This window comes from Delphinapterus leucas, chromosome 16 (assembly GCF_059928025.1).
Source record: "Delphinapterus leucas isolate spDelLeu-1000000601 "Yukka" chromosome 16, BTC_Dleu_Yukka2, whole genome shotgun sequence".
In the NCBI taxonomy this organism is placed as follows: Eukaryota; Metazoa; Chordata; class Mammalia; order Artiodactyla; family Monodontidae; genus Delphinapterus; species Delphinapterus leucas.
The window spans coordinates 9,308,089-9,334,120 of record NC_143144.1 but is presented as its reverse complement, the minus strand read 5'-3'; the positions used below and the strand labels follow the sequence as shown (position 1 = coordinate 9,334,120).

The window sequence follows — 26,032 nt, the reverse complement described above, 5'->3', positions numbered from 1 at the left end:
GAACGTACTCACTCTTGCTTTAATGTAGTCCTGCAGTAGAGGGCTTACACATAAGTCACTTGGTAGTTAGCAACTCCTAGTTTGCCTGTTCCCCCTTTTTGCTAGACTAGAAGAATTAAGTTAGGGGATTCCCTGGTGGCGCAGTGGTTGAGAGTCCGCCTGCCGATGCAGGGGACACGGGTCCGTGCCCCGGTCCGGGAAGATCCCACATGCCGCGGAGCGGCTGGGCCCGTGAGCCATGGCCACTGAGCCTGTGCATCCGGAGCCTGTGCTCCGCAATGGGAGAGGCCACAACAGTGAGAGGCCCGCGTACCGCGCGCAAAAAAAAAAAAAAAAAATTAAGTTATTATTAATCCTAATAAATACTAGTGCCTCAAAGTAAAAGCTCTGAAATGGGCATGAGGAAACATGCATGTGCAAGGTGAAGATCAGTAACTGATGTTAATACCAACACATCTCTCAGTGTGCTTGTGAAGTTCATAATAGGTGCTCATGGCTGTGAGGTGCCTGTGGAAGACAGGGAAGATCCTTATTCCTGCAAACTACTCAACATCACGAATCCAGGTAAGTCTTCTTTTTCCTCAGCCTTACGACTGCTGTATACACTGGTCTTCCCTTACCCACGAGGGATACATTCCAAGACCCCCCGTGGATGCCTGAAATCCTGCTAGAACCAAGCCCTGTGTATACTGTGTTTTTTCCTGTTCATACATACCGATGATAAAGTTTAATTTATAAATTACGCACAGTAAGAGATTAATAACAGTAAGTAATAGTAAGATAGGACAATTACAACAACATACTATAATAAAATTTATGTGAATATGGTCTCTCTCTCTCAAAATATCTTATTGTACAAATTTAATGCCTTTTCCATTTAACTAAGCACTTCTCCTGCACGTAGTCATAACTTTGGCCGTTTGAAGTGTGACAGCAAAATTAGCACAAATTTCTTTTTCCTTGTTTACAACTTCACAGAATATTCTTGTGGTAGATCTTAGCAATCTCAGCATATGATTTTTTTTTTCCTTATTAAGTGGAGAACTTTTACCCATTCACTTGAAGGAAGCACTTCATGGCTTCTCTTTAGCATATCCGAATTGCCAGCATCACCACTCTTGCGCTTTGCGGCCTTAGTTAAGTAAAATAAGGGTGACGTGAACACAAGCACTGTGATGCCTCGAGGGTTGGTCTGACAACTGAGGTGGCTACTATGTGACTCACCGGTGGGATATGCTGGACAAAGGGATGGGTCACATCCCAGGCAGGGTGGAGATGGATGGCATGAAATTTCATCATGCTGCTCAGGACAGCATGCAGTTTAAAACTTATGAATTATTTCTGGAATTTTCCATTTAATATTTTTGGACCACAGTTAACTGTGGGTAACTGAAAAGCAAAACCACAGATGGCAGGTTGGGGAAGGGGGGATTACTGCACAGGTTTGATGTTGAGGAAGAGTTGTTGAGCTGAATAGTACCGTGGTCTGCTTTTAGCGGACTAAAATCAAACTTGCCTCAAAATGTAGCTTTCATCCTTCCTGACAGACTAACCACTCTGGGCACCTGTGAAGACTCTTCATAGATAGATATGTAATTTTAGGATCCAGGAGAGTTTATTTTTCAGTATGATTCAAACGCATCTGGAAATTCCTTAAGCATAGACAAATCCTGAGTTACTGAAGTTTAAACTTAAGGAAAACTGCTGATTTCACCAGCCTGCTGGTTTATAATAGCCTTGATACAAATATTGTGACTCAGCTTTCTCTAAGAATTATTGCCTAAGCTTCTGCAAGAGAAACAAATAGTAAAAAAAATTGAAAATACAAGTAATATTTTTTTATTCCTACAGTTAAAATTTTGTGATAGTTCTGATGAGGATGAAGAAAGGTGATCCTAATTAGGTTCTCCGTTTTACCAGGGAACCAATTTTAGAAAGTTGATAACTCTATACCTGTATATCTGTATTTATTAGCATTTCCCATTATGTTCAGCTGTGGTTCTAAGGGAGCTGAAACTCTCCCAAATCTTAAATGTACTGATTATGACTTCAGGTGGTTTAAGATTTGTCACACCTCTATAATTATATGCACCTTGCCTTTGTAGGCAGCAGTAGTGTAATGGTTAAGAGCGTGGGTTCTGGAGTCAGGCCTCCTGGCTTTAAGTCTAGGCTGCATCATTTTCTAGCTGTATGACCTTCGAACAATTATTTACTACTCTGTGCCTCAGTTTCGTCATCTGTAAACTGGGGGTAAACAGTACTTACCTTATAGGGACTGACTTGAGGATGAAATACGTTGATACATATGAAATATTTAGAATAGTTCCTGGGACATGTTCAGTATTTAATATTGTTATTTTTAAAGGACCTGCCTTTTTATACAATTGGGTTGCAATCATATTTTTTAATAAATTGGACCATATTTTCAGGTCTGCATTGTAAAGCAGAGGTTTCTTACTTAGGGTGTCTATGAATTTAGTTAACAGTATAAGCAAAATTTTGTGTATGATTGTTTTTTTCTGGGGAGAGGGTGCTTTAGCTTTCACTGGGGTCCCAAAGGGACCATGAACCTAATAAAATATTGTATCACTGATGATGTAAGAGTAGCCTAGAACAAATTATGTTTGAAATCCAAAACCAAGACAAACCAAATTTTAAGAAACCTTACCTTTAGATTAACCAGACTTTTACTATTTTAAGTGCTATTATTCATTAATGGTAAAAGAGTGGAGTTTTTCACTAATAGAAAATTTTCATATATATAATACCTAGGTTACCAGTTTTAAAAATAGATAACTAAATTACCATTGAACCTAATTTTATCTCTTTGATAATTTAAATGGCATTTAGATTTATTTAAATACCTTAAGGTCGCCGTGAACATTAATCATCATGATACTCTTGGATGTATAGAAGTTTGATTAATAGCATTATCAAAGCAGCAGGCTATCTTGTGTCCAGGTAGCTTGAAGTTCAAGGTGCATTTGTTTTAGGTAGAAAATAGTTGTGTTATAATGTGCTTAACCTACTGCCTTTAATGGACATGCTTCACTTTGGATATCCTATTTACTGAGTATATTAAAGAGAAAACCTTTTGTTATTATCCACTATATTTGGAGTCTAGACTCTCTGGCCAGTGCTTGCCCCAGCCCATGACAAAATCTGTGTCCTCCTTTTTTCCCTCCTGCTCATGTGTGTAATTGGGAAGGAGCCATCAATTCCATTTAGTCACATTTTATTGAGCATCCACTAAGTGTAAAATAGCGTTCTAGGAACTCGAAAGTAGGGATCCAAATGATCTGCTGGAGTATGGGAAGAAAACAGGATTTCTTTTTATCTGAAAATAAAATGTAATCTTTATTAATATTGAATATATTAACTGACATTAATATGTGTATATTTTGTACATAAATATGACATTAATATGTGTACAAATGTTTTTAACTGGGTTGTGTGATCTGTAAAGTTGGAAAACCACAGCTCTAAAAAACACAAAGAACTTTGATAAAATAATCTTTTAAAATAAGTTTTTATGTTATTTCTCAAGGTGACACTGATATTCTCAGCCATATTAGCTGCTTCTTGTAATCTATCCTGATTCATTTATGGTAATTGAGAAATTTTTCCAAAAAGGACTGTTTTTGGCTTTGATTAGACAGATCTCTGGGGGGATAGAAAAAGCACTGAATTAGAAGTCAATAAATCTGGGTTTGATTCCTGGCTCTGCCACTTTCTGTGACCTTAATCAGATGTATCTCTGGGCCTCATTTTCTTAATCCGTAAACTGGAGATAATGTCACAACCACATAGAGTAGTTGTAAAGATTAAATATGATGGGAGGTGGCACATAGTAGGTGGTCAGAAATGCTTACTGTGTTTGATGTGCTTGTCTTGTTATTTGAAGTGATTTCAGTTACTTTCGTACTGTGATAATTGCCTGACATCACAAAAATTGCTCAACAAGACGTGGGATTTTTGGAATTTGCAGAGCAAGACTAAATTTACTCATTATTTATGACTGCAATTAGTACTGTTTTTATTATCCCCATTTATCCAACCTTTCCTAATAGATGCCTTTAAATTTAATATTCCCCTGTAGCGTTTATACATACAGATGCACACGTGTATAAAAAAAGTTTATTAAAGTAGTTCTTAAATATTTTACTTAGATGTGGTTGAAAACTTCATTCTTAAATTTCAAAATGAGGTGTTTTTTTTTTCTGGAAGCAGCCATATTTCTGAAGCACTTTAAAAATTTATTGCCATTTGTGAAAGAATTATATAACATATAATTATCTAGATTTTGCTATCAAGCCCACTTCATATTAGTAAAATAAACGTTTGTTTTCGTTTGATTATGTAAAACTCCTTTTCTCATTACTTCCTTAGTTTTGAATCAGGAAATTGAAGCATTCAGTCTTTTGGAAGACACTTCATCAGGGCTCTCTGAGGACCGAGTTGTCAGCGTGAGCTTCCGAGTTCTCTATCCAATCGTTATTACCAGCCTCGGGGTGTTTTATGATGCCAGTGATGTGGGTTTCCAGAGGAACATCACCGTCAAGCTTTATCAAGCAGAACAGGAGGTATGCACTGCTTCGTACATGCTTTTCCCCACTTTTCTCTTTCAAAATCATCAGCTTTTCCTCATGCCAATGAGTAGGTTGGGAGACTTCCACCTTTCTTCCCTTACTGATTAGACACATTATAGTGTAATGTATTACAGTGCTAGTTTGAGGAGAGAATTCTAATGAATAAATGTGTTATACCTAGGAAAGGAGGAGTTGGACCAGATTAGAAATTTCCAACCTAAAATCCCCTAAATCCTAAGGAATTTCAAAAGTTGATAACGAATATTTAAAGTTTGGGACTTACAGGTATAAGCAAGTCTTATTGCCTCTTTCTTCCAACCCTAAAAGTCTATCACCATAATACAGGCTAACAGCTGCTTTAAATCTTTTTTGTAATAAGGGTGTAGAGGGAATAAAAGTTTAAAACAGCTAGGGTTACTGTTTCTGATATTTGAGAAAACCTAATTTGTTCACAGTGTATCTGAAGGAGTGTAGCAAGGAATTGTATTTGAAAAGATCTGTCCCTGGGTTTTAAACTGCAGAAATCTTGAAAGAATTATACAATGAGCACCCGTATATCCACCACCTAAATTCTACAATATTTTGCTGTATTTGCTTTATGACATCTATAGTCATTCATTGATCTATCTTTTTTTTAAAATGTATTTTAGATTAACTTACAGGCATCAGAACCCTTCAACCCTAAACATTTTAGTGTGCATATAATTAACTAGACTTTAATATTTGTTTATGGTTTAAAAAAATTTACAGAGTATAAGGTGCATTCAGTTGTTTAAACTGTGTAAACCTGTGTAATCCAAACTCCTATTACCCAACCCCATTACCTAGAGGCAACCACTGTTCTATTTTTTTTTTTAACATGGACTAGTTTTGCCTGTTGTAGGATTTTATGTATAAATAGAATCATATACTAAGCACTCTCCTGTGTAAGGCTTCTTTCACCCAACATAATGGTTTTGAAACTCATCCATGTCATTGTGTGTATCAGTGAATTTTTCCTTTTCCTTCTTTTAATTGTGAAGTTGTATTCCAACAATATATGATGTTTATGTGTTCTGTTGATGGACATCTGGAATGTTTCCAGGGTTTTTCCTCCTTTATTCTGTTACTGTGATGAATTACATTTATTAACTTTGCAGTGTTAGATCAATTTCCTATTCCTCTTGATCACAACATATTATTCTTTATATATTGCTGGAAATTGTATTTCTTGCGCATGGCATGTAGTTGGGTCTTCCTTTTTATCCAGTCTGGGAGTCTCTGCTTTTTACATGGAGGGTTATTCCATTTATATTTAATGCATTTATTAAAGTGGTTGGATTTCAGTTTTTCATTTTGCTATTTGTTTTCTGTTCTACTTTTTTTATTTGTTTCTCTTTTCCTCTGTTTCATGCCTGCTTTCGGGTTAATAGAGTATTTTTTACAATTCCATTTTAACTTTTCTGTTGTTCTTTTAGCTACAGCTCTTTGTACTATTACTTTGTGGGAGCTTGGTTGACATAAGAATTACAATATATATCCTGAACTTTTCAGTCTTCTTTAAGTTAACGTACCCCTTCATGTAAAATATAAGAACCTTGCCACTATATAATTCCATTTACCATCCCCTGTCTTTGCTCTAATTGTCATATGCCTTATATCTATATGTGCTATAAATCCCACAACACAGTGTCACAATTTTTGCTTTAAACAGCTAACTGTATTAAAGTAATTTAGAGGAAAAAGCCTTTTATATTTGCCCACTTACTTACCATTTCTGGTGTTCTTCATTCCTCCTGAATGTCTCCTTTGGCCCAAATCAAATCCTTTACCAATTTTTGTAGTGCAGGTTGACTGGTGATGATTTTGCTTACTTTTCATTTTTCTGAAAATGTTTTTAATTTGCATTTATTCTTCCCCTCCTTTATTTTTGTGGGATATTTTCTGGATATTGAAATTCTGGGTTGACTTTTTTATCTTTTCAATATTTTGAAGATGTCATTCCAGTGTTTTCTGGCCTCCATTTTTTCTGGTGAGAAGTCAACCTTCCTTCATGTTGTTCCCGTGTATGATGTATGTAATACGGGTTTTGTTTTTTTCCTGGCTAATTTTAAGATTTTTCTCTTTATATGTATTTGGTTTTAAGCAGTTTGGCTGTGTTGTACCTTGGTGTGGTTTTTCTTTGTTCTGCTCAAGGTTTGCCAAGTTTTTCAATCCATAAATTTATGTCTTTTACCAAATTTGGGAAACTTTCAGCTCTTATTTCTTCAAAAATTTTTTCCCAGCCCCATTTCTCTCTACTCATTCTGGGATTCCAGTTACATGTATGTTAGACCTTTTGGTACTGTCCTGCAGATCACAAAACTGTTTTTTCTTTTTTTCAGTTTTTTCTCTCTTTTTCAAATTTGATAATTTCTGTTAATCAGTATTCAAATTTATTGACTCTTCTGTCATATCAAATCTGTTAAGCCTAGCCAGTGAATTTTTTTTTTAGATATTGTACTCTCTAGTTCTAGAATTTCCATTTAATTCTCTTTTGTAATTTATATTTCTCTAAAATTTACTATTTTTCTAAATTCATTTTGAGCATATTTTCTCTGTGGGCTTGACCTTACTTGTAATAAGAGTTTTAAAATCCTGTGTCTGCTACTCTAAATTGGAGTCATCTTGGCCTGTCTTCATTGATTATCATTGTTTCTCTTGCACATGGTAACATTTTCCTGTTTTATCTTACATCGAGTAACTTTGGATTATATCCTAGATATTGTGAATAATTCATTATAGAATCTCTGGATCCTATTATATTCTTTGAGGAGTATTGATTTTTTGTTTGTTTCTTTTAGCAGTCAGTTAAATTAGCTGGGCACAGACTCTAAACGCTGTCTTCCTTGTAGTGAGCAGCAGCTGAAATCTCTAGTCTATTCTTTTGGACTTAGATGGGCTGCTTGGATTCTGCTTTGAATATGTACTTCGTGAGTCAGCCACAGATTAGGACAGAATTTATATGAAGAACTGAGGATTCTGTCTGTGACCCTTTCCTTTCTGGGGTTTTCTTCCTCACTTGTTAGCTGATGTGTTTGTCTCCACCCTGCCTTCTCATTTGCAAACAGAAAGACTGCAGTTTTTATTTCAGAATTTTAGTTGCCCCCTGAGGTATGCCTCAGACAAAGAGCCATTAAAAAACAAAAAGTGGGGGAAGCACACCCAGTGTCTTTCTCATCTCCTTGGTATTGCTTTTCCTCCAGTTTCTGCTGGCTTTGTGTGCATTCCAGTGCCTTCAGCTCTTTCTTTTTTTAAAATGTTTTGTCTACTGTTCATAATTGTTATCTATAGGAGAATTGGTCTTGATATCACTGGAAGCAGAACTCTGTTCGTTTTTTTTAGGCGTCTTTTAAAATGTTTTTATATTATTTCTTGGCTGTGTTGGGTCTTAGTTGTGGCACACGGGGTCTTAGTTGCGGCATGCGGGATCTTTGTTGTGGCATGCTGGTTCCAGAGCCTGTGGGCTCAGTAGTTGCAGTGTGCGGGCTCCAGGGTGTGTGGGCTCTGTAGTTGTGAACAGGCTCCAGGGCACATGGGCTCTGTAGTTGTGGTGCACAGGCTGTCTACTTGTGGCGCACGGACTCAGTAGTTGCGCCACGTGGGCTTAGTTGCCCCGTGGCATATGGGATCTTAGTTCCCCGACCAGAGGTTGAACTGGCGTCCCCTGCATTACAAGTTGGATTCTTAACCACTGGACCACAGGGAAGTCCCCCTGTATTATTGTTAATGTTGGTTGTTACTAACAGGGTACAATGTTACAGTCAGCAATAAACACACAAATGAAGGTTAAATTTCTTGTTTGCAGTTTATCCTAGTCCTTTGTCCTCTAAAGAATTTATGTAGTTTGTAAATGTGCTTAATGACATAAATATAAATATAAGAGAGGGAACAAATCTTAGTGATGATTCCAGCCATTATGATTCCAGTGAGAAAAGCTTTGTCATGTTACTCAAGTATAGGAGTTCATATATTATTGTGGTTAAAGGTTTCATTGATATTGAAGCTCAAATAGGTAACTGGAATAGCAGTACTCTGAATTCCACTGTCAACCTTATCTAGAAATTAGGATCAGTCTTGAATGTTTTTTGATACTTAATTTTCTTAGTATATATAGTCTTTTTTTAAACTATTCATAATGTTTGAGTTGTCACTCAAGTAGTTTGGTTCAGATGTACAGTATTTTGGTCATGTTGATTTCACTTTTAGTTGCCATGTTTTTACCCAAGGAGAGGTTAATCTTTGTCCTCAAGGAAGGCCTAATTCCAGGTGGATCATAATGGGTTCACAGGGAGTCACGATGTAAAAAAATATTACCCTAGCGTTGCCAAGAGCTGATGTTAATGAAAGAACTACGCTAACTCATTAACCCCCTTCATCCTGAACTTCTGCATGGTCTTGGTGGCTTTAACAGCAGCATCCCCTGTGGCAAATCGGTGTCTAGAATAGGTGTGAGAACAAGGAATTGTTCTTGCCCAAAACAAGAAGTAAGGGCCCAAAGCAAACAATAGACATAATGAGGATCACTTCTCTTTTATGTTCCCTTTTTTGTTTTTGTTGTTCTTCTAAAAGTTCTTTTTGAAGGGGGATTCCTGAGTACCTTTGTTCTATGTAGAAATCTGTGCTCTTTCAGTTTATTCTTAACCCTTTGCAGCTAAACCTAATAAGTCGGCTTAATTTAACACCTTACACTTCCCCTAATGCTCCTCATTTCAAGGTGTCTTTTTTTTTTTTTAAGGTTATCTGGATTATATTTAGTGTTTTAGAACTTCATGACAACTTTGGTTATCTTCAGTAGCTTTATTTAATAACCATGATTGCACTAGAAAACCCGAATGATGCCTAAACCGCAGTAGAACAATGTTAGTGACTGTGGTCAGGGCCACTGAGAATTTAGCTGACCAACATGTAACTTGAAAACTTGCTGCATGTGCCGTGTCTGACATAGGGTATTTCTTCTTGTCTTTTTCTCCCCGATCTGTAGGAGGCCCTCTTCATTGCTCGCTTCAGTCCTCCGAGCTGTGGGGTGCAGGTGAACAAGCTGTGGTACAAGCCTGTGGAGCAGTTCATCTTACCAGAGGTACAGGCTGTAGTAAAGAGACTCTGGTCCCAGTGCAGGCTGCTGTCGGCCTGAGGATGTGCTTCCAGAGGCAGACACTGCATATTCTCCTGCCAGGACAGCTCTCCAGAGTGGTGGGTGAGGCTACCAGCGGGGATGTACTAAGCTGTAGCACTCTGCATTCCTCCCTCCAGAGAGCAACATCATACCCCAAAGGTTCCAAACCTCACTTTGAAAAGCGTTGCATGTTACCATGGTTTATTTAGTGGAGTAGAGGACTGCATGAGTGCTCTAGTGACAAAGGATAGTAATAGGTGTGGTTGATAGAAAGACCAGGCACAGGTACCATTTGAGTAAGTCAAATAGTTTGCTTATCTAAAGAATAGGGGGGTGGAGGGAAGTGCAGACAGGATAATGGCAAAGAGATCTGTCACATTTCCAAGATAAATAAAACTTCTCCAAGTAGTGGAAGATGTTTGAAAACGTAACTCTTAGGTAGGGACCACCTCAGCTACCAGGTGCCCTCATCAGCCCTGGAGTTAAGCCCACATGTGTTTGTATTACACTGTGTATTACACAGCTGGACATGAACACATTGTTCATCCATCAGCCTCAGCCTTTCCAGGCTATTGCAGTCTTGTCTGAGTACATTTCTGAACAGCATGCTTTGGAACCACAGTGTAGGGGTCAGTTTCCCTGTCATCTCTGGCGGTCACTTTAGATGAGCTCTAGTTGACAAGTTCCCCCGGCGACATGAACGCTGAATTAAGATGTGGAAGCTGGATGATTGACCAGCCCTGCTGGCTAACCAGGAAACATCTTTCTACCACCAGGCATGTGGGTTGCTGTTCACATTTATGCAACAGCAAAGTCACACATTTTATAAGGTGCTGTGTATCTTTGGAGTTGAGTACAGGTAGTTAAACTTTGCATGTTAATTCTGTGACTGTTAAAGGGAGCTCCTTTGTTTCACCTATGGGTACCTCTGTTTAAAAGCATTTTACAGAAAAGCAAAACTAAAACATACTGGAAAAAATTTTCCAGTTTCTCAGTGTTATAAAAAAGACTGTAGTGAACATCCTTACACTCTGTTTTGTGTACATAACTGGTTATTTTCTTAGGATGAATTGTTGGTTCAAATTTCTGCACATTTTTGAGGCAGATAATTTCTTTCTGGAGGACAGTTTAGCAGTTTGTATCAATTTGAATAATCATCAACATTATATGAGAATGCCTATTTACCTATATATATGACTTTTTAAAATTTCATATATGAACTTTCTTCCTTGTTAAATGAAGTATGTACCATCAAAGGTATATCTTACTCTTAATTAAAAGTAGTGGCTCAACTAAGTAGTATTGGCCAAGTGTTGGATCTCAGTTTTTGAAGGAAGCTACTCTTTGGTTTGTTTACTCATTGACTCAGAAAATATTTATTGAGAACTTAGTATATGCCAAGCATGGGGGCTATTTGAGACGTAGTACAAAGATCCTTGCCCTTAAAGCAGTTTATGTCCAAGTGAGGATAGAAGAGCCAGCACTGATATTCTGCTTAGCTTGCTGTGTCCCAGGCACAGCTGTAAGCAGATTTCCTGCACTGATTGGTCCGCTCCTTTAGGATTGAAGCGAGTCATCAGTGAGAGTCCTGCCTTTCTACTCAGAACCAGCATGGGCAGAACCTCACTCAGACTCTGCGATTCCCAGGGGAGAGGAGTGTGACTCTGAGGGGACCAGGAGCACGAGCGCCGCGTTAGGTGCTCTCCAGAAAGGTCTGGAGCCTGCTGGAGGATTGATTTTCACAGACCACTCACGCGGGTTGGCACGAATAGGAAAGGAAAGGCTGCCGCGCCTGGAAGGCAGCGTGGGCGGCACGTTCGGGTGCAGGTGCCTGAGCAGCCGCCTGTGGGTGAGGTTGAGTCCCTCGCTGCCACTCGGTGGCTCTGTGACCTGGAGCAAGCTCCTTCGCCTCACTGCGTCTCTTCCCTCCTTTGTCAGAGGCACCCAGTTCAGAGGGTTACGCTAGGGCATAAATGATTTCCTAGATGGAGAATGTTTAAAACATGCCGCCACATGGTGAGCATTCGGTAAAGAAATGTGCGCTGGCTTCTTCACTGCTGGTCCTCCTCTGGACTTGTGGTTCTTCAAAAGCGGTGTCTCTCCCCCGGGCCGTTTGGCCCTAGGGGACACTTAGCAGTGTCTGGAGACAACCCCGTGTGGAGCAGCGCTGGCATCTTGTGGGCAGAGGCCAGGGATGTTTTGAACATCCCACATCGTACCGGACACGTCCCCACAGCAGAGAATTATCTGGCCCCAGATGTCAGCGGTGCGCAGGTAGAGAAACTCCAAGAGGAAGGAGTCACAGTGTGGGGCAAGGAGAAAGAAGATAAGCTGTAATATTAACTTCAGGCTAATCACAGTCTTATGGGGCCTGCTCCATTATCTTGGTCAGCCTCGTAGAAAGAATTACAGTGTTTGATGAGTCCACAAAAAAACATTACTTTCCCTTAGAATGTCCTTGTCCTTAGGAAATACATGCTGAAGTCAAGGTGAAATGTATTTTACTTTCAAGTGATTGAACAACAAAGAACAACAGAAAAGAATGTGTGTCTAGAGACAGAGATAAAGCACATATGGCCAGGGACTTCCCTGGCGCTCCAGTGGTTAAGGCGCCACGCTTCCACTGCAGGGGGTGCAGGTTTGATCCCTGGTCAGGGATCTAAGATCCCGCCTGTTGTGCAGTGCGGCCAAAAAGTTAAAAAAAAAAAAAAAGGGGGCACATGTTGCCAAATGTTAACAGTTGGTGAGTCTAGGGGATTTGGGTGGTAATTTCAACTTCTGTAGGTTTGAAGCTTTTCAGAATAAAAATTAGGTTGGGGCAAGGAGCTGCCTTCCTTGCTAGTGTTCAGGATGGTATATATGGCAGTAGGTACTCAGGACGGGAAGGACTCAGCCAAGTCAGGTAGTGGCCGTTTTAGTTATTAAGACTTCTCCTGGCTAAAGCCTTGTGATCTTTATTTCCCTTGACGCTTTAAGCTAAACTAGCTTTTGGTTTTTCATTACATCTGAATAACGTTTTTTCCTTCTATAAACATGCAGTTATTTAATAGTGTCTGCATCTGGGGGAGTAGGATTATGGATTTTTATTTTCTTCTCTCTGTGTATCTATTTTCTAAATGTTCTGAGATAAATATATATTAGCTTTTATTAAAAGAAAAAAAACTTTTAAAGATAACATATTCTTTCCTTTTACACAAAATCCTATTTTTGTTGAAAACCTGTTTAATTTTATATAGATACTCATTTTTGCTGCCTCAAGCCTAATTGGGCTTATTTGCACAGAAAACATGGTAGTGATGAATGGGTTTGCCTGCCTGCCTATCATCAGCAGAGTATGCCCGAAGAAGAACAGACCGTTGATCCCAGTTGCGAGGGAGAAGTGGTTGATTTGTTCATCATCTTATTCCTTCCACACTTCACAGTCGGCTAGAGTAACGTCAGCAGTATGGCTTGTCAGCTAAGCAGGGCTCTTGCACTGTTTTCGTTGTGTGACTCACTAAAGCATAAATCTCACTGGGGGTCACAAATTTAAATGGAGACTACTGTGTGTTTCTTTTAAAATATTTATTTCTCTAATTTCATATTTCTCTTAGTGCACCTGAAACTAATTTCAATATATTTTCATTCAACTCGAGTCACTAGAGACAGTATTGTTAGTATCATGGGTACTTATATACTTATTTTTTATGAAAGTTGAAATTCTTTAGAGGTAGTCATTTCTCCAGTCCACAAGAAATCGTTAACAGTTACAGGTACAAAAGTACTGTGTATGTTTAAGCTACTCTGTTGGTTTGGATGACGAGTTAGAAATAGGACACAGAAGAATGGACAGCATAGGTTGCACATAGCTCACTTACGTTATGGGTGAGAGGACTTATGAGAGCTCATTTTTCCAACCTATACCGTGCTGTTCTTTCCTGCCTTTTCCTTTGGTTTTATGATTTTAGCAGGGAATTGCCATAAAGAAGCTGTTTCGCATCTGCAGAGATTCCTAGCTTTGTGATTACTTTGTATCATGTGAGAGAAGTGGGGAATAGAAATTTAACTGTGCCATGGAGCAGCTACAGGGGAGGTGGAGAAGGTAGAACCCCTCCCTCCTCTCATAACAAAAACAACTGGTTATCAGTTGAGTGAATAAAAAAGCAGGATCACTTTTTGGGCTAATGGGTTTTTCTGGTAATTACTCAGTTTAGTCAACATTGTTGATGTTATATCACAACCCAGTCAAACAAAATGGAGTTGGGTGCCGGGCAGAGTCAGGTGCCAAGGGTCAGTTGACTGGACTGGACAGAGAATTACTTGATTTGTCATCATATTTGCCAGATTTGTAGTTTCAAGGTGAAGCTTTTCTGAGGTCACTATAGCTTTTACTTTGCTATGGTTCATTTGGAACTATAGTTGCAAAGATTCCCAGTGACCTAACTGCCACCTCCAGGGGACACTTACCTGGAGTCCTTACCCTAGCTGACTGCAGTTTTCTCTTAGCTTATATGATATGCATTCTTCTGGTTCAGCTTAATCTGGCCCAGTCCTTCTTCCCAGTACATAACTTCATTATCTCCTCTTTCGTTTCCCCCTTAAACGTTAATCATTAGGATGTGATACCCAGCCTTCTGTTTATTTTACTCATTCTTCCTAGACAGTTTCATCTATTACCACCTGTTTACTGCAGCCCAGATTTCTTATGAACTCCATACACACTTCAGCCACCTACTGAACTCCTCCACTTGAAATGTCCCCTGGGCGTTCTATGGTGATAGCATCTCCAGCCCACCCATTCTCATCTCCTCCTGTATTTTCAGTCTTGGGTCATAGTATCTCCTTTTTCTCAGGCACCCAAACCAGAATCGTGGGCTTTAATCCTCAATTCTCATATCCAAGCACTCACTAAGTCCTATCATTTCTTTCTCTGAAACTTATTTGGCATCAGTCCTTCCAAACTTTATCACTATTAAAGTTTTAGAAGAAAGTAAAGTATCCCAAGGGGAAGAGGTCGTTGTTGCCAGGAGAAAGACACATGATTAACCCAAAGCAGCCTCACACAGTCGAGGGTCTAGGACTTAGCTTTTGGGTCCTAATGCTGACCTTGCGGAGTGTATAAACCAGAATGTCTATTGATTCATGTTCGATGGGTGTTAGCTCATTAGAGTGGTTTGAATTCTTGTGGCCACCAGCTAGGAACCTCCTTCCTGATATGTCAAGGCACCTAAAAAACAATCTGAACTGTACTTGGTTCGGGCATTGAATTTGATTACAGCAGTGGGAGGTGGTGGGTGTTTTTGAGAGCTGCCTCATTTAGGTAGGATGTGACCAGAGTGCTTTATATCTTCCAGTTATTCTATCTCTCCTTAGACATTGCTACTTGTTGCCAAAATTCTCTCTTAGACCAGCTTTCCTATAGTGTTTGAAGGTATTGATTTTACTAATTAAGCTTCAACCTTAGAGCTCTTCCCAGTTATTGGAAACATTGTTTCTTTTACTTGAAGAATTTAATTAGTTCAACTCAGAGGGCAGTCTCTTTAAATTTATTTAATTGAGATATAATTGACATACAACATTATATTAGCTTCAGGTATTCAATAAAATGATTCAATATATGTATTTGTTGCAAAATGATCAACACAAGTCTAGTTAATATCCATCACCAGACATAGTTACAAGTTTTTCTTATGATGAGAACTTTTAAGATCTACTCTCTTAGGGGCTTCCCTGATGGCGAAGTGGTTAAGAATCCGCCTGCCAGTGCAGGGACATGGGTTCGAGCCCTGGTCCGGGAAGATCCCACATGCCGCGGAGCAGCTGAGCCCGCGAGCCACAACTACTGATCCTACGTGCCACAACTACTGAAGCCCACGTGCCACAACTACTGAAGTCCGTGAGCCTAGAGCCCATGCTCCGCAACAAGAGAAGCCACTGCAGTGAGAAGCCTGTGCACCGCAAAGAGTAGCCCCAGCTCGCCACAACTAGAGAAAGCCCGCGTGCAGCAATGAAGACCCAGTGCAGCCAAAAAAATATATATAAATAAATAAATTTATTAAAGAAAAAAAATCTACTCTCTTAGCAACTTTCAAATATACAATACAGTATTATTAACTACAGTCACCAGGTTGTACATTACATCCCCAAGACTTATTTTTTTGTAAGCAGAAGTTTGCACCTTTCGATCACCTTCACTCGTTTTAGCCACCTCCCACCACCCACCTCTAGCAACCACCCATCTGTTCTCTGTATCTATGAATTCAGTTCTTTTTGTTTATTTTAGATAAGTGAGATCCTTATGGTATTTGTCTTTTTCTGTCTGACTTATTTCACTTAGTGTAATGCCCTTGGGGTTCATTCGTGTTGTCACAAATGGCAAGATTTCATTCTTTTTAATGGCTAGTAATATTCCATTGTATATAGATACCATATTTTCTTTATCCATTCATTCACTGATGAACACTTAGGTTGCTTACATGTCTTGGCTATTGTAAATAATGCTGCAGGGAGCATGGGGGTGCATATATCTTTTCGAGTTAGTGTTTTCATTTCCTTTGGATGAGTACCCAGAAGTGGAATTGCTGGATCATATGCTAGTTCTATTTTTAATTTTTTGAGGAACCTCCAAACGTTTTTCTGTAGTGGCTGCCTCAGTTTACATGCTCATCAACAGTGCACAAGTGTTCCGTTTTCTACACATCCTTGCCAACACTTATTATTTCTTCTTTTCAGTACTAGCTGTTCTAACATATATGAGGCGATATCTCATTGTGGTTTTGATTTGCATTTCCCTTATGATTAGTGATGTTGAGCATCTTTGCATGTACCTGTTCACCACCCGTATGTCTTCTTTAGGGAAATGTCTATTCAGATACTCTGCCCATTTTTTAAAACTGGCTTCTTTGGCTTTTTGTTATTGAATTGTTTGAGTTCTTTATATATTTTGGATATTAACTCTTTATCAGATACATGATTTTGCAAATATTTTCTCCCTTTCAGTAGGTTGCCTTTTCCTTTTGTTGATAGTTTCCCCTGCTGTGCAGAGCTTTTTAGTTTGCTATAGTACTACTTGTTTATTTTTGTTTTTGTTGCCTTTGCTTTTGGTATCAAATCCAAAAAATCATACCCCGAGACGGATGTCAAGTAGCTTACTGCCTATGTTTTCTTACAGGAGTTTCCTGGTGTCAGGTCTTATGTTCAAGTTTTTTTAACACATTTGAGTTGATTTTTGTGTATGGCATAAGTTAGTGGTCCAGTTTCGTTCATGTTAAGCACGTGGCTGTCCAGTTTTCCCAACGCCATTTGTGGAAGAGACTGTCCTTTCCCTGTTGTATATTCTTGGCCCCTTTGTTGTGAATTAATTGACCACATATGCATGGGTTTATTTCGGGGCTCTATTCTGTTCCACTGATCTATGTGTATGTTTTTTTACCAACACCATATTGTTTTGATGACTGTAGCTTTGTAATATAGTTTGAAATCAGGAAGCATGATGCTTCCCACTTTGTTCTTCTCTCTCTAGATTGCTTTGGCTATTTGGGATCTTTGATTCTATACAAATTTTAGGATTGTTTGTTCTATTTCTGTAAGAAATGGCATTGGTATTTTGATAGGGATTGCACTGAATCTGTAGATTGCTTTGTGTAATATGGACATTTTAACAAGTTTTAATTTTTCCAATCTATGATCATGGAATATCTTTCCATTTATTTGTGAATGGATAAAGAAGATGTGGCACATATATATAATGGAATATTACTCAGCCATAAAAAGAAACAAAATTGAGTTATTTATAGTGAGGTGGATGGACCTAGAATCTGTCATACAGAGTGAAGTAAGTCAGAAGGAAAAAAACAAATACTGTATGCTAACATATATATATATATATATATGTATATAATCTAAAAAAAAAAAAGGTTCTGAAGGACCTAGGGGCAGGACAGGAATAAAGATGTAGACGTAGAGAATGGACTTGAGGACACAGGGAGGGGGAAGGGTAAGCTGGGACGAAGTGAGAGAGTGGCATGGACTTATATATACTAACAAATGTAAAATAGATAGCTAGTGGGAAGCAGCCGCATAGCACAGGGAGATCAGCTCGGTGCTTTGTGTCCACCTAGAGGGTGGGATAGGGAGGGTGGGAGACGCAAGAGGGAGGAGATAGGGTGATACATATATATATGTATAGCTAATTCACTTTGTTATAAAGCAGAAACTAACACACCATTGTAAAGCAATTATACTCCAATAAAGATGTTTAAAAATAAATAATTCTGAAAGAACATTCTTAGTATATAAAATATACAGTATTAATTTATTAAAGCTTACACAGATTAATAAGAAAAATATAACTCAGTAGCTAAATGGCAAAGAAGCACGACAAGGCAATTCCCAGAAGAGACTACAATTCATAAACATCATTAGAAATCAAAAGAAACACCAATTAAATGAACCGTTTCTTTAAATCTACTAAATTAGCTTAACTTCTTTTATTAATATCCCATACTGGGAAGAGGACAATGCAACTGGTATTCTTATAAATTGCTAATGACCCTACAGGTAGAATTTGTTTTTGAAAAGCAGTTTGGCAGTGTGTACCAAAATCCAAAGTATCTCTATTCCTGTCCCAGTAATTTCACCTCTCGGAATTTATTTTAAATAAAAATCAAAGTACTGGGGAAAAATAAACATTTACACCAAAACACGCCTCACATTATTTTAGTAGCTATTTGGTAGTATCCAGATGTCCAACGGTAGGGAGATGTCTGAGTGAATCAGGATGCATTCACTCAGCAGTATTGCTACAAGTACTTGAAAAAGAGCAGTTGTAACAGCGGCAGTCGCATAAGGAAATGCCTTTGATGCAATGGGAAATGACAGCAGCATGTAAAACTGTCTATAAGGTCTTTGTAACTATTGTTTTAGACGTGCTCTAAGATATACACCAAAATGTTAGCATTGGCGTCTTAGCGCGCAGTAAAAGTCTTAACCAATGTGTCTTAGAAAAAATAAACTCTTCTCTAGAAACTTACTTAAAACCTAAATGACAGCAATAAAGAAACCGACTCACTGTTCATCTTTCCACAAAAGAGCTTTGAAGGTACAATCGTGTGGGAGAGCCAAGACCTCCAAGGCCTTGTGTCAAGAAATCTCCACAAAGTGACAGTCAATGATGGGGGAGGAGTTCTCAGAGTCATCACAGTAAGTCATTCATTTTTAAAGGTTGTTTAGCACACCTTAGCATTTTTTAATATGTAAAAGTGTTTTTAAGTTTATTTTTACATCAACTCATATGGAACAATGAATCTTATGTATTTTAGAACATATACACTAGAAAATGTTGAGGCACCACATAGTAAAGATGAAAAACTCAAATGTATGATTTTGTAACTTCAACCTTAGTAAATATATAGTTTTGCCTTAAGTCTAGTGCATTTTAGAGAGTGCGATGTTTTATTTCTTCATAGTTTTTAAGTTAATGTTCTTTTAAGTTCACTTACTCTATAGTATTCAGAATATTCACTATCTCACCTTGATAGTATGATGTCAGTTACAATACTGTAGATAAAAGTATTAGAAAGTAAGGTTGAGTATTCACTTTCGTTTATGTTGGGATTTGTGACTTTTACTTTTCATTTGCCAAATTTTTTAAAAATTTGAAACAGGTTGAGAATAAATTTCTCAAAGTGTAGGATGAAAAAGAAGGTGTAGGCAAACTTAAAATGGTGAACTTTAAGTAAACAAGTGGTATATGTGCTGATGTCAGACAGAATTGTTCTCCTTGATGCTCTAATCTACTTACGAAAGCACTTGGCATTTAAGGTCACAAGCTTAGTACATTCCATTAAATATTAACCTTATTCACGTAAATTAATACCTGAATTTGAAATGAAAATCATGTGGTTTGTTTTTACACATTCAGAAAACATCTACTGCACACTTGTGAGCCAGGCACAGTCATGGGGAAAACAGGCCCATTACTGGCCCACAGTGGAATTTATAGTCCAGTGAGGGGAAAAGACACTAGACAGATAGACCCCACAAATTCATGTGTAATTACAACCTTAGCCTTGTAGGCCATGTATCAGATTTCATTCTTGATTATGAAAAGTCCTTTATTTAAGACACAGTGTTTTACGGATTTATAGTTTTTTTTCTTTCCTTATTTTCAAAGCAAGTGCCTTTAATATCTTGCCTCCTTTTCTGTGTATGAAACTTAAAAATATCCAAAACATGCCAGAATTCTATACTGCTCAGTTCGTTGCACAAAAGGAAATCAGTTTACTTCTGAATTGAGGGCTAGATTTAAACGTAAAGACTCAAGTGATCTGCTCTGGGGGTGAATATGGTTGTGGAGGGCAGTGATGGTGTAAACACTCAGCTAACCTAAAAAAAAGTCAGATAACTTAGTAGCCTATTCTAAGAAACCCATGTAGAGCTGGAAGTTTTCCTAAGTCTCGCTGCCTTGCCAGCAAGTAATCATGTCAGAAAAAGTTTAAAGACCAAATAAAAGCCAAGCTGTGACCTTTTAGACAGAAGTTAATAAACATAAAGTACTGTTAAGTAAACAAGCCAAAACAGTATAGATTGTACAATTAAAAAAAAAGAGTGTGCAATCTTTTGTAGATGTACAAGGTTGGAATCTGTAGCGCTCACCTTTAGAGATTTCCTCCACATTCAGCTACAAACCATATTCTGAATTGAATGGCAATTTTCCCACAATCACTGCAGAACACTGTCTCTCTACTGGCCTTATTAAAACATTGCTTTGTACAGGGGACAGCTCTGCTAGAAGGATCTGTTCAAAGAGGACTACCCAGGCAGTAAGCCCTCTTGACCACCCGTCAAGAAGAAACGCTGTAAACATGCTGAGGCGTGGCTGTGACAATCCCATCCAGCCCGCAGCAGCTGGATCGCTGGTAGGGTGTTAAGTTGGGGTGGAACACATAGAGGTGAGGCCCCTCACTTTGAGTAAGGGCCTGGGGTAACCTGTGAGGTAAAAGAGGTAAATCTCGTAATAACCAAAGATGCTCCACACCTTAGCGGTAGAGGGGACTGTTGTTGGCTGTTGGTGCAGTGGGCACCTTCAGCATCAGTAATCAGTACAGCTCGGGCTGAACTGTTTGCTTAGAGGGCTTGTCTCTGCGTGGTAGCTGTCACTTTGAAATGTGCTTGGGTGTATTTGAACTCATGGGCATTTTCAATCTCCACGAAATCAGAGGTGGTAATAATTTTTTTTAAGTGGTGGAGTTCGGATGTAAAAGAAAATTGGTCTTGGTAATAGTGTTGGTAGCAAGTTCAAGAATACGTGATTCTGTGTAGGCTGGAATTCTGAACACTAATCCGTAGATTACTGTGTGTACCTGAACTTGGACTAGACGACAAAACTCGAATGCTGATGTCATCCTGACAGCATAAGTCTAGTGCATCAGCATCTTAGACGAATTTATGTGCTGTGGCGTCACATTATGAATTGTGCCAAATCAGTTTTCAAATATAAGAAATGTGCTCTTAGTAATAAAACACCAAGCACTTCTATTCTGGTTTCTTTCAGGCTGGGGAGGGTGCCTTGCCTCATGAATTCATGGAAGGTGTGGAGGGAGTTGCAGGTGGCTTTATTTATACTATTCAGGGTAAGTCAACTGGTTAAAAGTTGAAAAACATACTGAATCTCGCCCACCTCATCTTCATACTTTTGATATCAAAGGTAATCTTTTCTCTTTTTTTTGGTCATTAAAAATAGTAGCTCTATTGCTACATAATTCACATACCATATACTTTACCCTTTTAAAGTATTTGATTCAATGGCTTTCAATGTATTCAGAGCTCTGCAGCCCTCTCCACCACCCCAAAAAGAAGTGGCTGTGTTTGTCTTCTTGAGTGATGCTCCTGAAAATATCCACATCAATGAATTCCTGTATCAGTGATCTCTAAGAAAAGCTATTGTTGATGCGGTTGCTCTTGGTCACTTGTCCTGATCACCACTTACGGAACAAAGGTGCCTAGTAGTGCATCATCTGGCTTCTCAAAGCTCTGCAGATCATGGATTCCTATAAAAGAATTAGGACACAGCTTCCCTGAAGGCACACAGTGACTTGGGGAAAGCAGAGGCCGTATTCTGAGAGGCAGGTCTTCAGGGGTCTCCCTTAATAGTGCAGGGTTGAGGATGGGGCAGACCCTCTGTTTGAGGCCACTACAGGTAGTCTGAAGATGTGAATGGGCTGTGGCTTTTTTCAATTTCTAGCATCTTTATTTATACAGTATTTCCTCATAGAAGTATTTCTAACATCACCCCTAAGGGTAGGCTGGAATAGGTACAGGTTTTACCCACAAACCTGCCATTAAAAATAGAGATTTAAAATTTACGGATCCTTAATTTTAGTCCAGAGATTTTTCATAAAACTGTGAGACCACTCTGCTAGGGAAGGTATGGACTTAGCTCACAGGGGCTAATGGCTCAGCCCTGGGGAGGACTCAGATCGGGAGGTCAGGCCAGTTTCGTAAAACAGCTCACACTGGGGGGCCGGGTACAGATGTTACACACCATCCAACTGCATGTCTAGCGACTTCCTTTCTTTCGCCAGGTAACTCATGTATGTACCATCAAGAGCCTTTAAAAACTTGAGGGGCCCTTGAGACTTCTGGCACTAAACTGTTCTACAAGGAGCAACTACTGTACCCTAAACAACTGTTTGTCTTAAGTTTTCTCTCACTGAGGCTAAAGGATTAAGGTTTGGGTGAGGCAAATTCCTTTCAAACAAGAGAGAAATAACTCGTGTTAGGCTAAAGGAATTAAAATGAATAGATTTTTCTTCTCATGTACTGGATATATCTGAAAATCTGACTATAGTTTTTTAAAATCTGAGGATCTACGTGCTGTTCAGAAGAATCACATGGTACACAAATTCTCAAATTTTGTTGGGCATTAGCATCTCTGGCTGGGCCCTACCTCAAGCCTACAGAGTTAAAAATCTTCAGGATTGGAGCTCAGATACCTGTATTTTAATAAGCTCCCTAGATGGGTTTGATGCTTCCAAAGTTTGAGAGGCCATAAACCACATGATTCTTGTAAATGGCACCTAGACAGATGATCAGATTTAAAACACACACAGAGGGACTTCCCTGGTGGTGCAGTGGTTAAGAATTCGCCTGCCAGCAGAGGGGACATGGGTTCGAGCCCTGGTCTGGGAAGATCCCACATGCTGCAGAGCAACTAAGCCTGTGTGCCACAACTAGTGAGCCTGCGCTCTACAGCCCACGAGCCACAACTACTGAGCCCATGTGCCACAGGTACTGAAGCCCACGCGCCTAGAGCCCGTGCTCTGCAACAAGAGAGGCCACCACAGTGAGAAGCCCGCGCACTGCAACGAAGAGTAGCCCCTGCTCGCCGCAACTAGAGAAAGTCCACGTGCAGCAACAAACACCCAACACGCACACAGATATATTACTTTATACTCGTGTTTTTCAGATATATGCAGAATAAACCAACATGTACAATTTGTTAATGAAAAATCCTGTATTTCTGCTCGTATCTTATTATCATCCATTCCTATTGCTGCAATTTTATAACACTTTCACTTTCGTTCAAGTGTTAAATCGTGTATATTTATCCTTATCTTTACAGTGAAAGGACGTTAGAGGAGAGTGTAAAAGTTGAAAGGGACCCGAGGTTATTTAGGCCTGTGTTTTTTAAAGGGTTGTTTGTGGTCCACCTGCATCAAAGTTACAGGAAGTCACAGGTTAGAAATACAGATTCCTGGGCTCTACCCAAGACCTGCTGGATCTTTAGGCTTGGGGCCTAGGAATCTGTATTTCAGTAAGCAATCCTGAGAACCACAGACGTAGTCCAGCTCCTCCTTTTACAGATGAGAATGCTGAGGCCCAGAAACGTGTGACTCATCCATTACCTTACCAACAGTGGCAGAGGTAGAAATCAGACACAGGCCCTCAGCCCCCATGCCCAGTCTTGTTGTTCGCAGTCACAGAGCGGAGGGCTGGATTACGTCTCGGTTTCTCTCCCCGACCCCTCAGCCACTCACTTGTTTAGTTTTCAGAAATTTTCTAATTTGAGACAGCTGAGAAAATCCTGCGCTAGTGATAGGATTGCTGCCTTATTTGAGGACAGTCCTGCACAGATGTGACAAACGATCCATTAGCTTGTAAGGTGGTAATTAAAATGTCTTTTAAGCACATTGGTCATAAGTTTTATTATAAAATATCGTAAATAAACCAAAAATAGTGCTATAAGAAACACCCATGTACTTGTTGCTCAGAATTAACAGATGTTTGCATTTTGTCATATTTGCTTCCTTTCTTTGTTTTCAGAGAAATAAGGCATTATAGATAACAGTTGAAGCCTCTTCCCTCCCAGTACTTCCTACCCCGTTCCTCTCCCTTCCCCTTGGACAGGAGACCACTGTCCTGAAACTCATGTGTACCCTTCCCATTCTTATTTTTCTATTTTCTACTACATGCATGTGTATACAACTTTTAATAACACAGTTTTGATTAAAGTATTTTATAATTTATACCTGTGGTATCACATTGTATATATCAATTGGCAAGATACTTTTTCTCAGCATTATTTTTTAGTGCCATTCCTCTTAACATCCAAGATCAGGTTAATTTTTTTAAAATTTATTTTACTTAAGTATAGTTGATTTACAATGTTGTTACTTTCTACTGTACAGCAAACCAATTCAGATATATATATATCTGAATATATATATATATTCTTTTTCCCATTCCTTTCCATTATGGTTCATCACAGGATACTGAATATAATTCCCTGTGCTCTACAGTAGGACCTTGTTATTTATCCATCCTATAGATAATAGTTCGCATCTGCTAATCCCAAACTCTCAATCCATCCCCTCTTCCCCACCCTGCCAGCCCTGGCAACCACAAGTCTGTTTGTTCTGTGTCTGTGATTCTGTTTCCATTCTGTAGATGAGTTCATTTGTGTCGTATTTTAGATTCCACATATAAGTGATATCGTATCATATGATATTTGTCTTTCTCTTTCTGACTTACTTAGTATGATAATCTCTAGTTCCACCCATGTTGCTGCAAATGGCATTTCATTCTTTTTTATGGCTGAGTAATATTCCTGTGTGTGTGTGTGTGTGTGTGTGTGTGTGTGTGTGTGTGTGTACACACACACCCCACATCTTTATCCATTCATCTGTTGATGGACATTTAGGTCGTTTCCACGTCTTGGCTGTTGTAAATAGTGCTGCTATGCAGGTTAACTTTTTTAACTGCTGTATTCCATTATGTGAACATACCACAGTTTAACCATTCTCCCATTGGTGGGTATTTAGGCTGGTTCCATTTTTTCACTGTCACAATGCTGCCATAAATACCCTTGTGAGTGTGTAAAATAATGTCTCTGGGGATATATCTACAAGTGGACTTAGCGAGTCAAACAGTGCACACATCTTCAGCCTAACTAGGTATTGCTGAATTGCTCCCCACAGTGAGTATAGCCCTTTATTCTCCCACCAGCAATGTGTGGGCATTCCCATTTCCCTACTTCAGAGTTCCTAACTGTGTTGTTAGGTTACCTTGGGAGAAGGGTTAATGCAATAACGTTACAAGTTCTGGGTCTTAACTTTGCAATAGTCTTTTTCTTCAGCTCTCTTTTCCTTCTTAGAAGGTGATGCTCTCTTAAAAAATCTTCATTCTCGCCCTCGAAGACTTCTTGATCATATAAGTAATCTCCACGAGGAGGATGCCTTACTGGAGGAGGAAAGCAGCCTCTATGATGATATTGTGTTTGTGGATGTTGTTGACACTTACCGAAACGTTCCTGCAAAATTACTGAACTTCTATAAGTGGTAGGTTATAAAAATGTTGGGTAGGTATTGTTTTATTTTTCTTTTGATGTAGAAACAATTTATCAACATCAAATCACTGAGATTTTTTAAAAAACACACAAACCTAAGAGCACTGTGCACCTGGGATGTGATCTGTTGTATCCTGGTTCTTCGTGAGGACTGATCTTCTAAAATGCTGCCGCTTTACTATTTCGATGAGCTGATCCATAATGTGAACACTATTAATGTATCAAAAACAAGGCAAAAGTTGATTCACTTTGAGTCATTCCTACTGGCATAGTTGTCTTGAGCCAACATTAGGTGAAAATCAGTGAGTTTGAAAATGGCCTATCTTCAGGCATTTTCATACCCACCCACCTATATCCCCCATTTACACCCAGGTTCCTGATCTGAATTCCATTCAGCTGAACATCCACATTATATTTCCGTTCTCTCCTCCAACCCATTTAAGAACTATCTGCCCTAATTCCAGAAGCTTTAATAAGACGAAA

The 26,032-nt window shown here is 39.0% G+C and overlaps 1 protein-coding gene across 4 annotated transcripts in view; it reads left to right on the top strand.

Annotated features, from left to right (window-relative positions):
- The window catches only part of B3GALNT2 (beta-1,3-N-acetylgalactosaminyltransferase 2), a 57,891-nt gene that overhangs the window by 24,371 nt on the left and 7,488 nt on the right, over positions 1-26,032 (top strand). For 3 of the 4 annotated variants that reach the window (XM_022553152.2, XM_022553151.3, XM_022553153.3), the window contains exons 3-8: positions 464-564; positions 4,390-4,583; positions 9,592-9,687; positions 18,793-18,903; positions 21,257-21,335; positions 25,358-25,541. In XM_022553152.2, coding sequence (XP_022408860.2) covers positions 464-564; positions 4,390-4,583; positions 9,592-9,687; positions 18,793-18,903; positions 21,257-21,335; positions 25,358-25,541 — 765 coding nt within the window. The remainder of the gene's footprint in view (positions 1-463; positions 565-4,389; positions 4,584-9,591; positions 9,688-18,792; positions 18,904-21,256; positions 21,336-25,357; positions 25,542-26,032) is intronic. The other variant, XM_089897434.1, reaches the window with a different exon arrangement.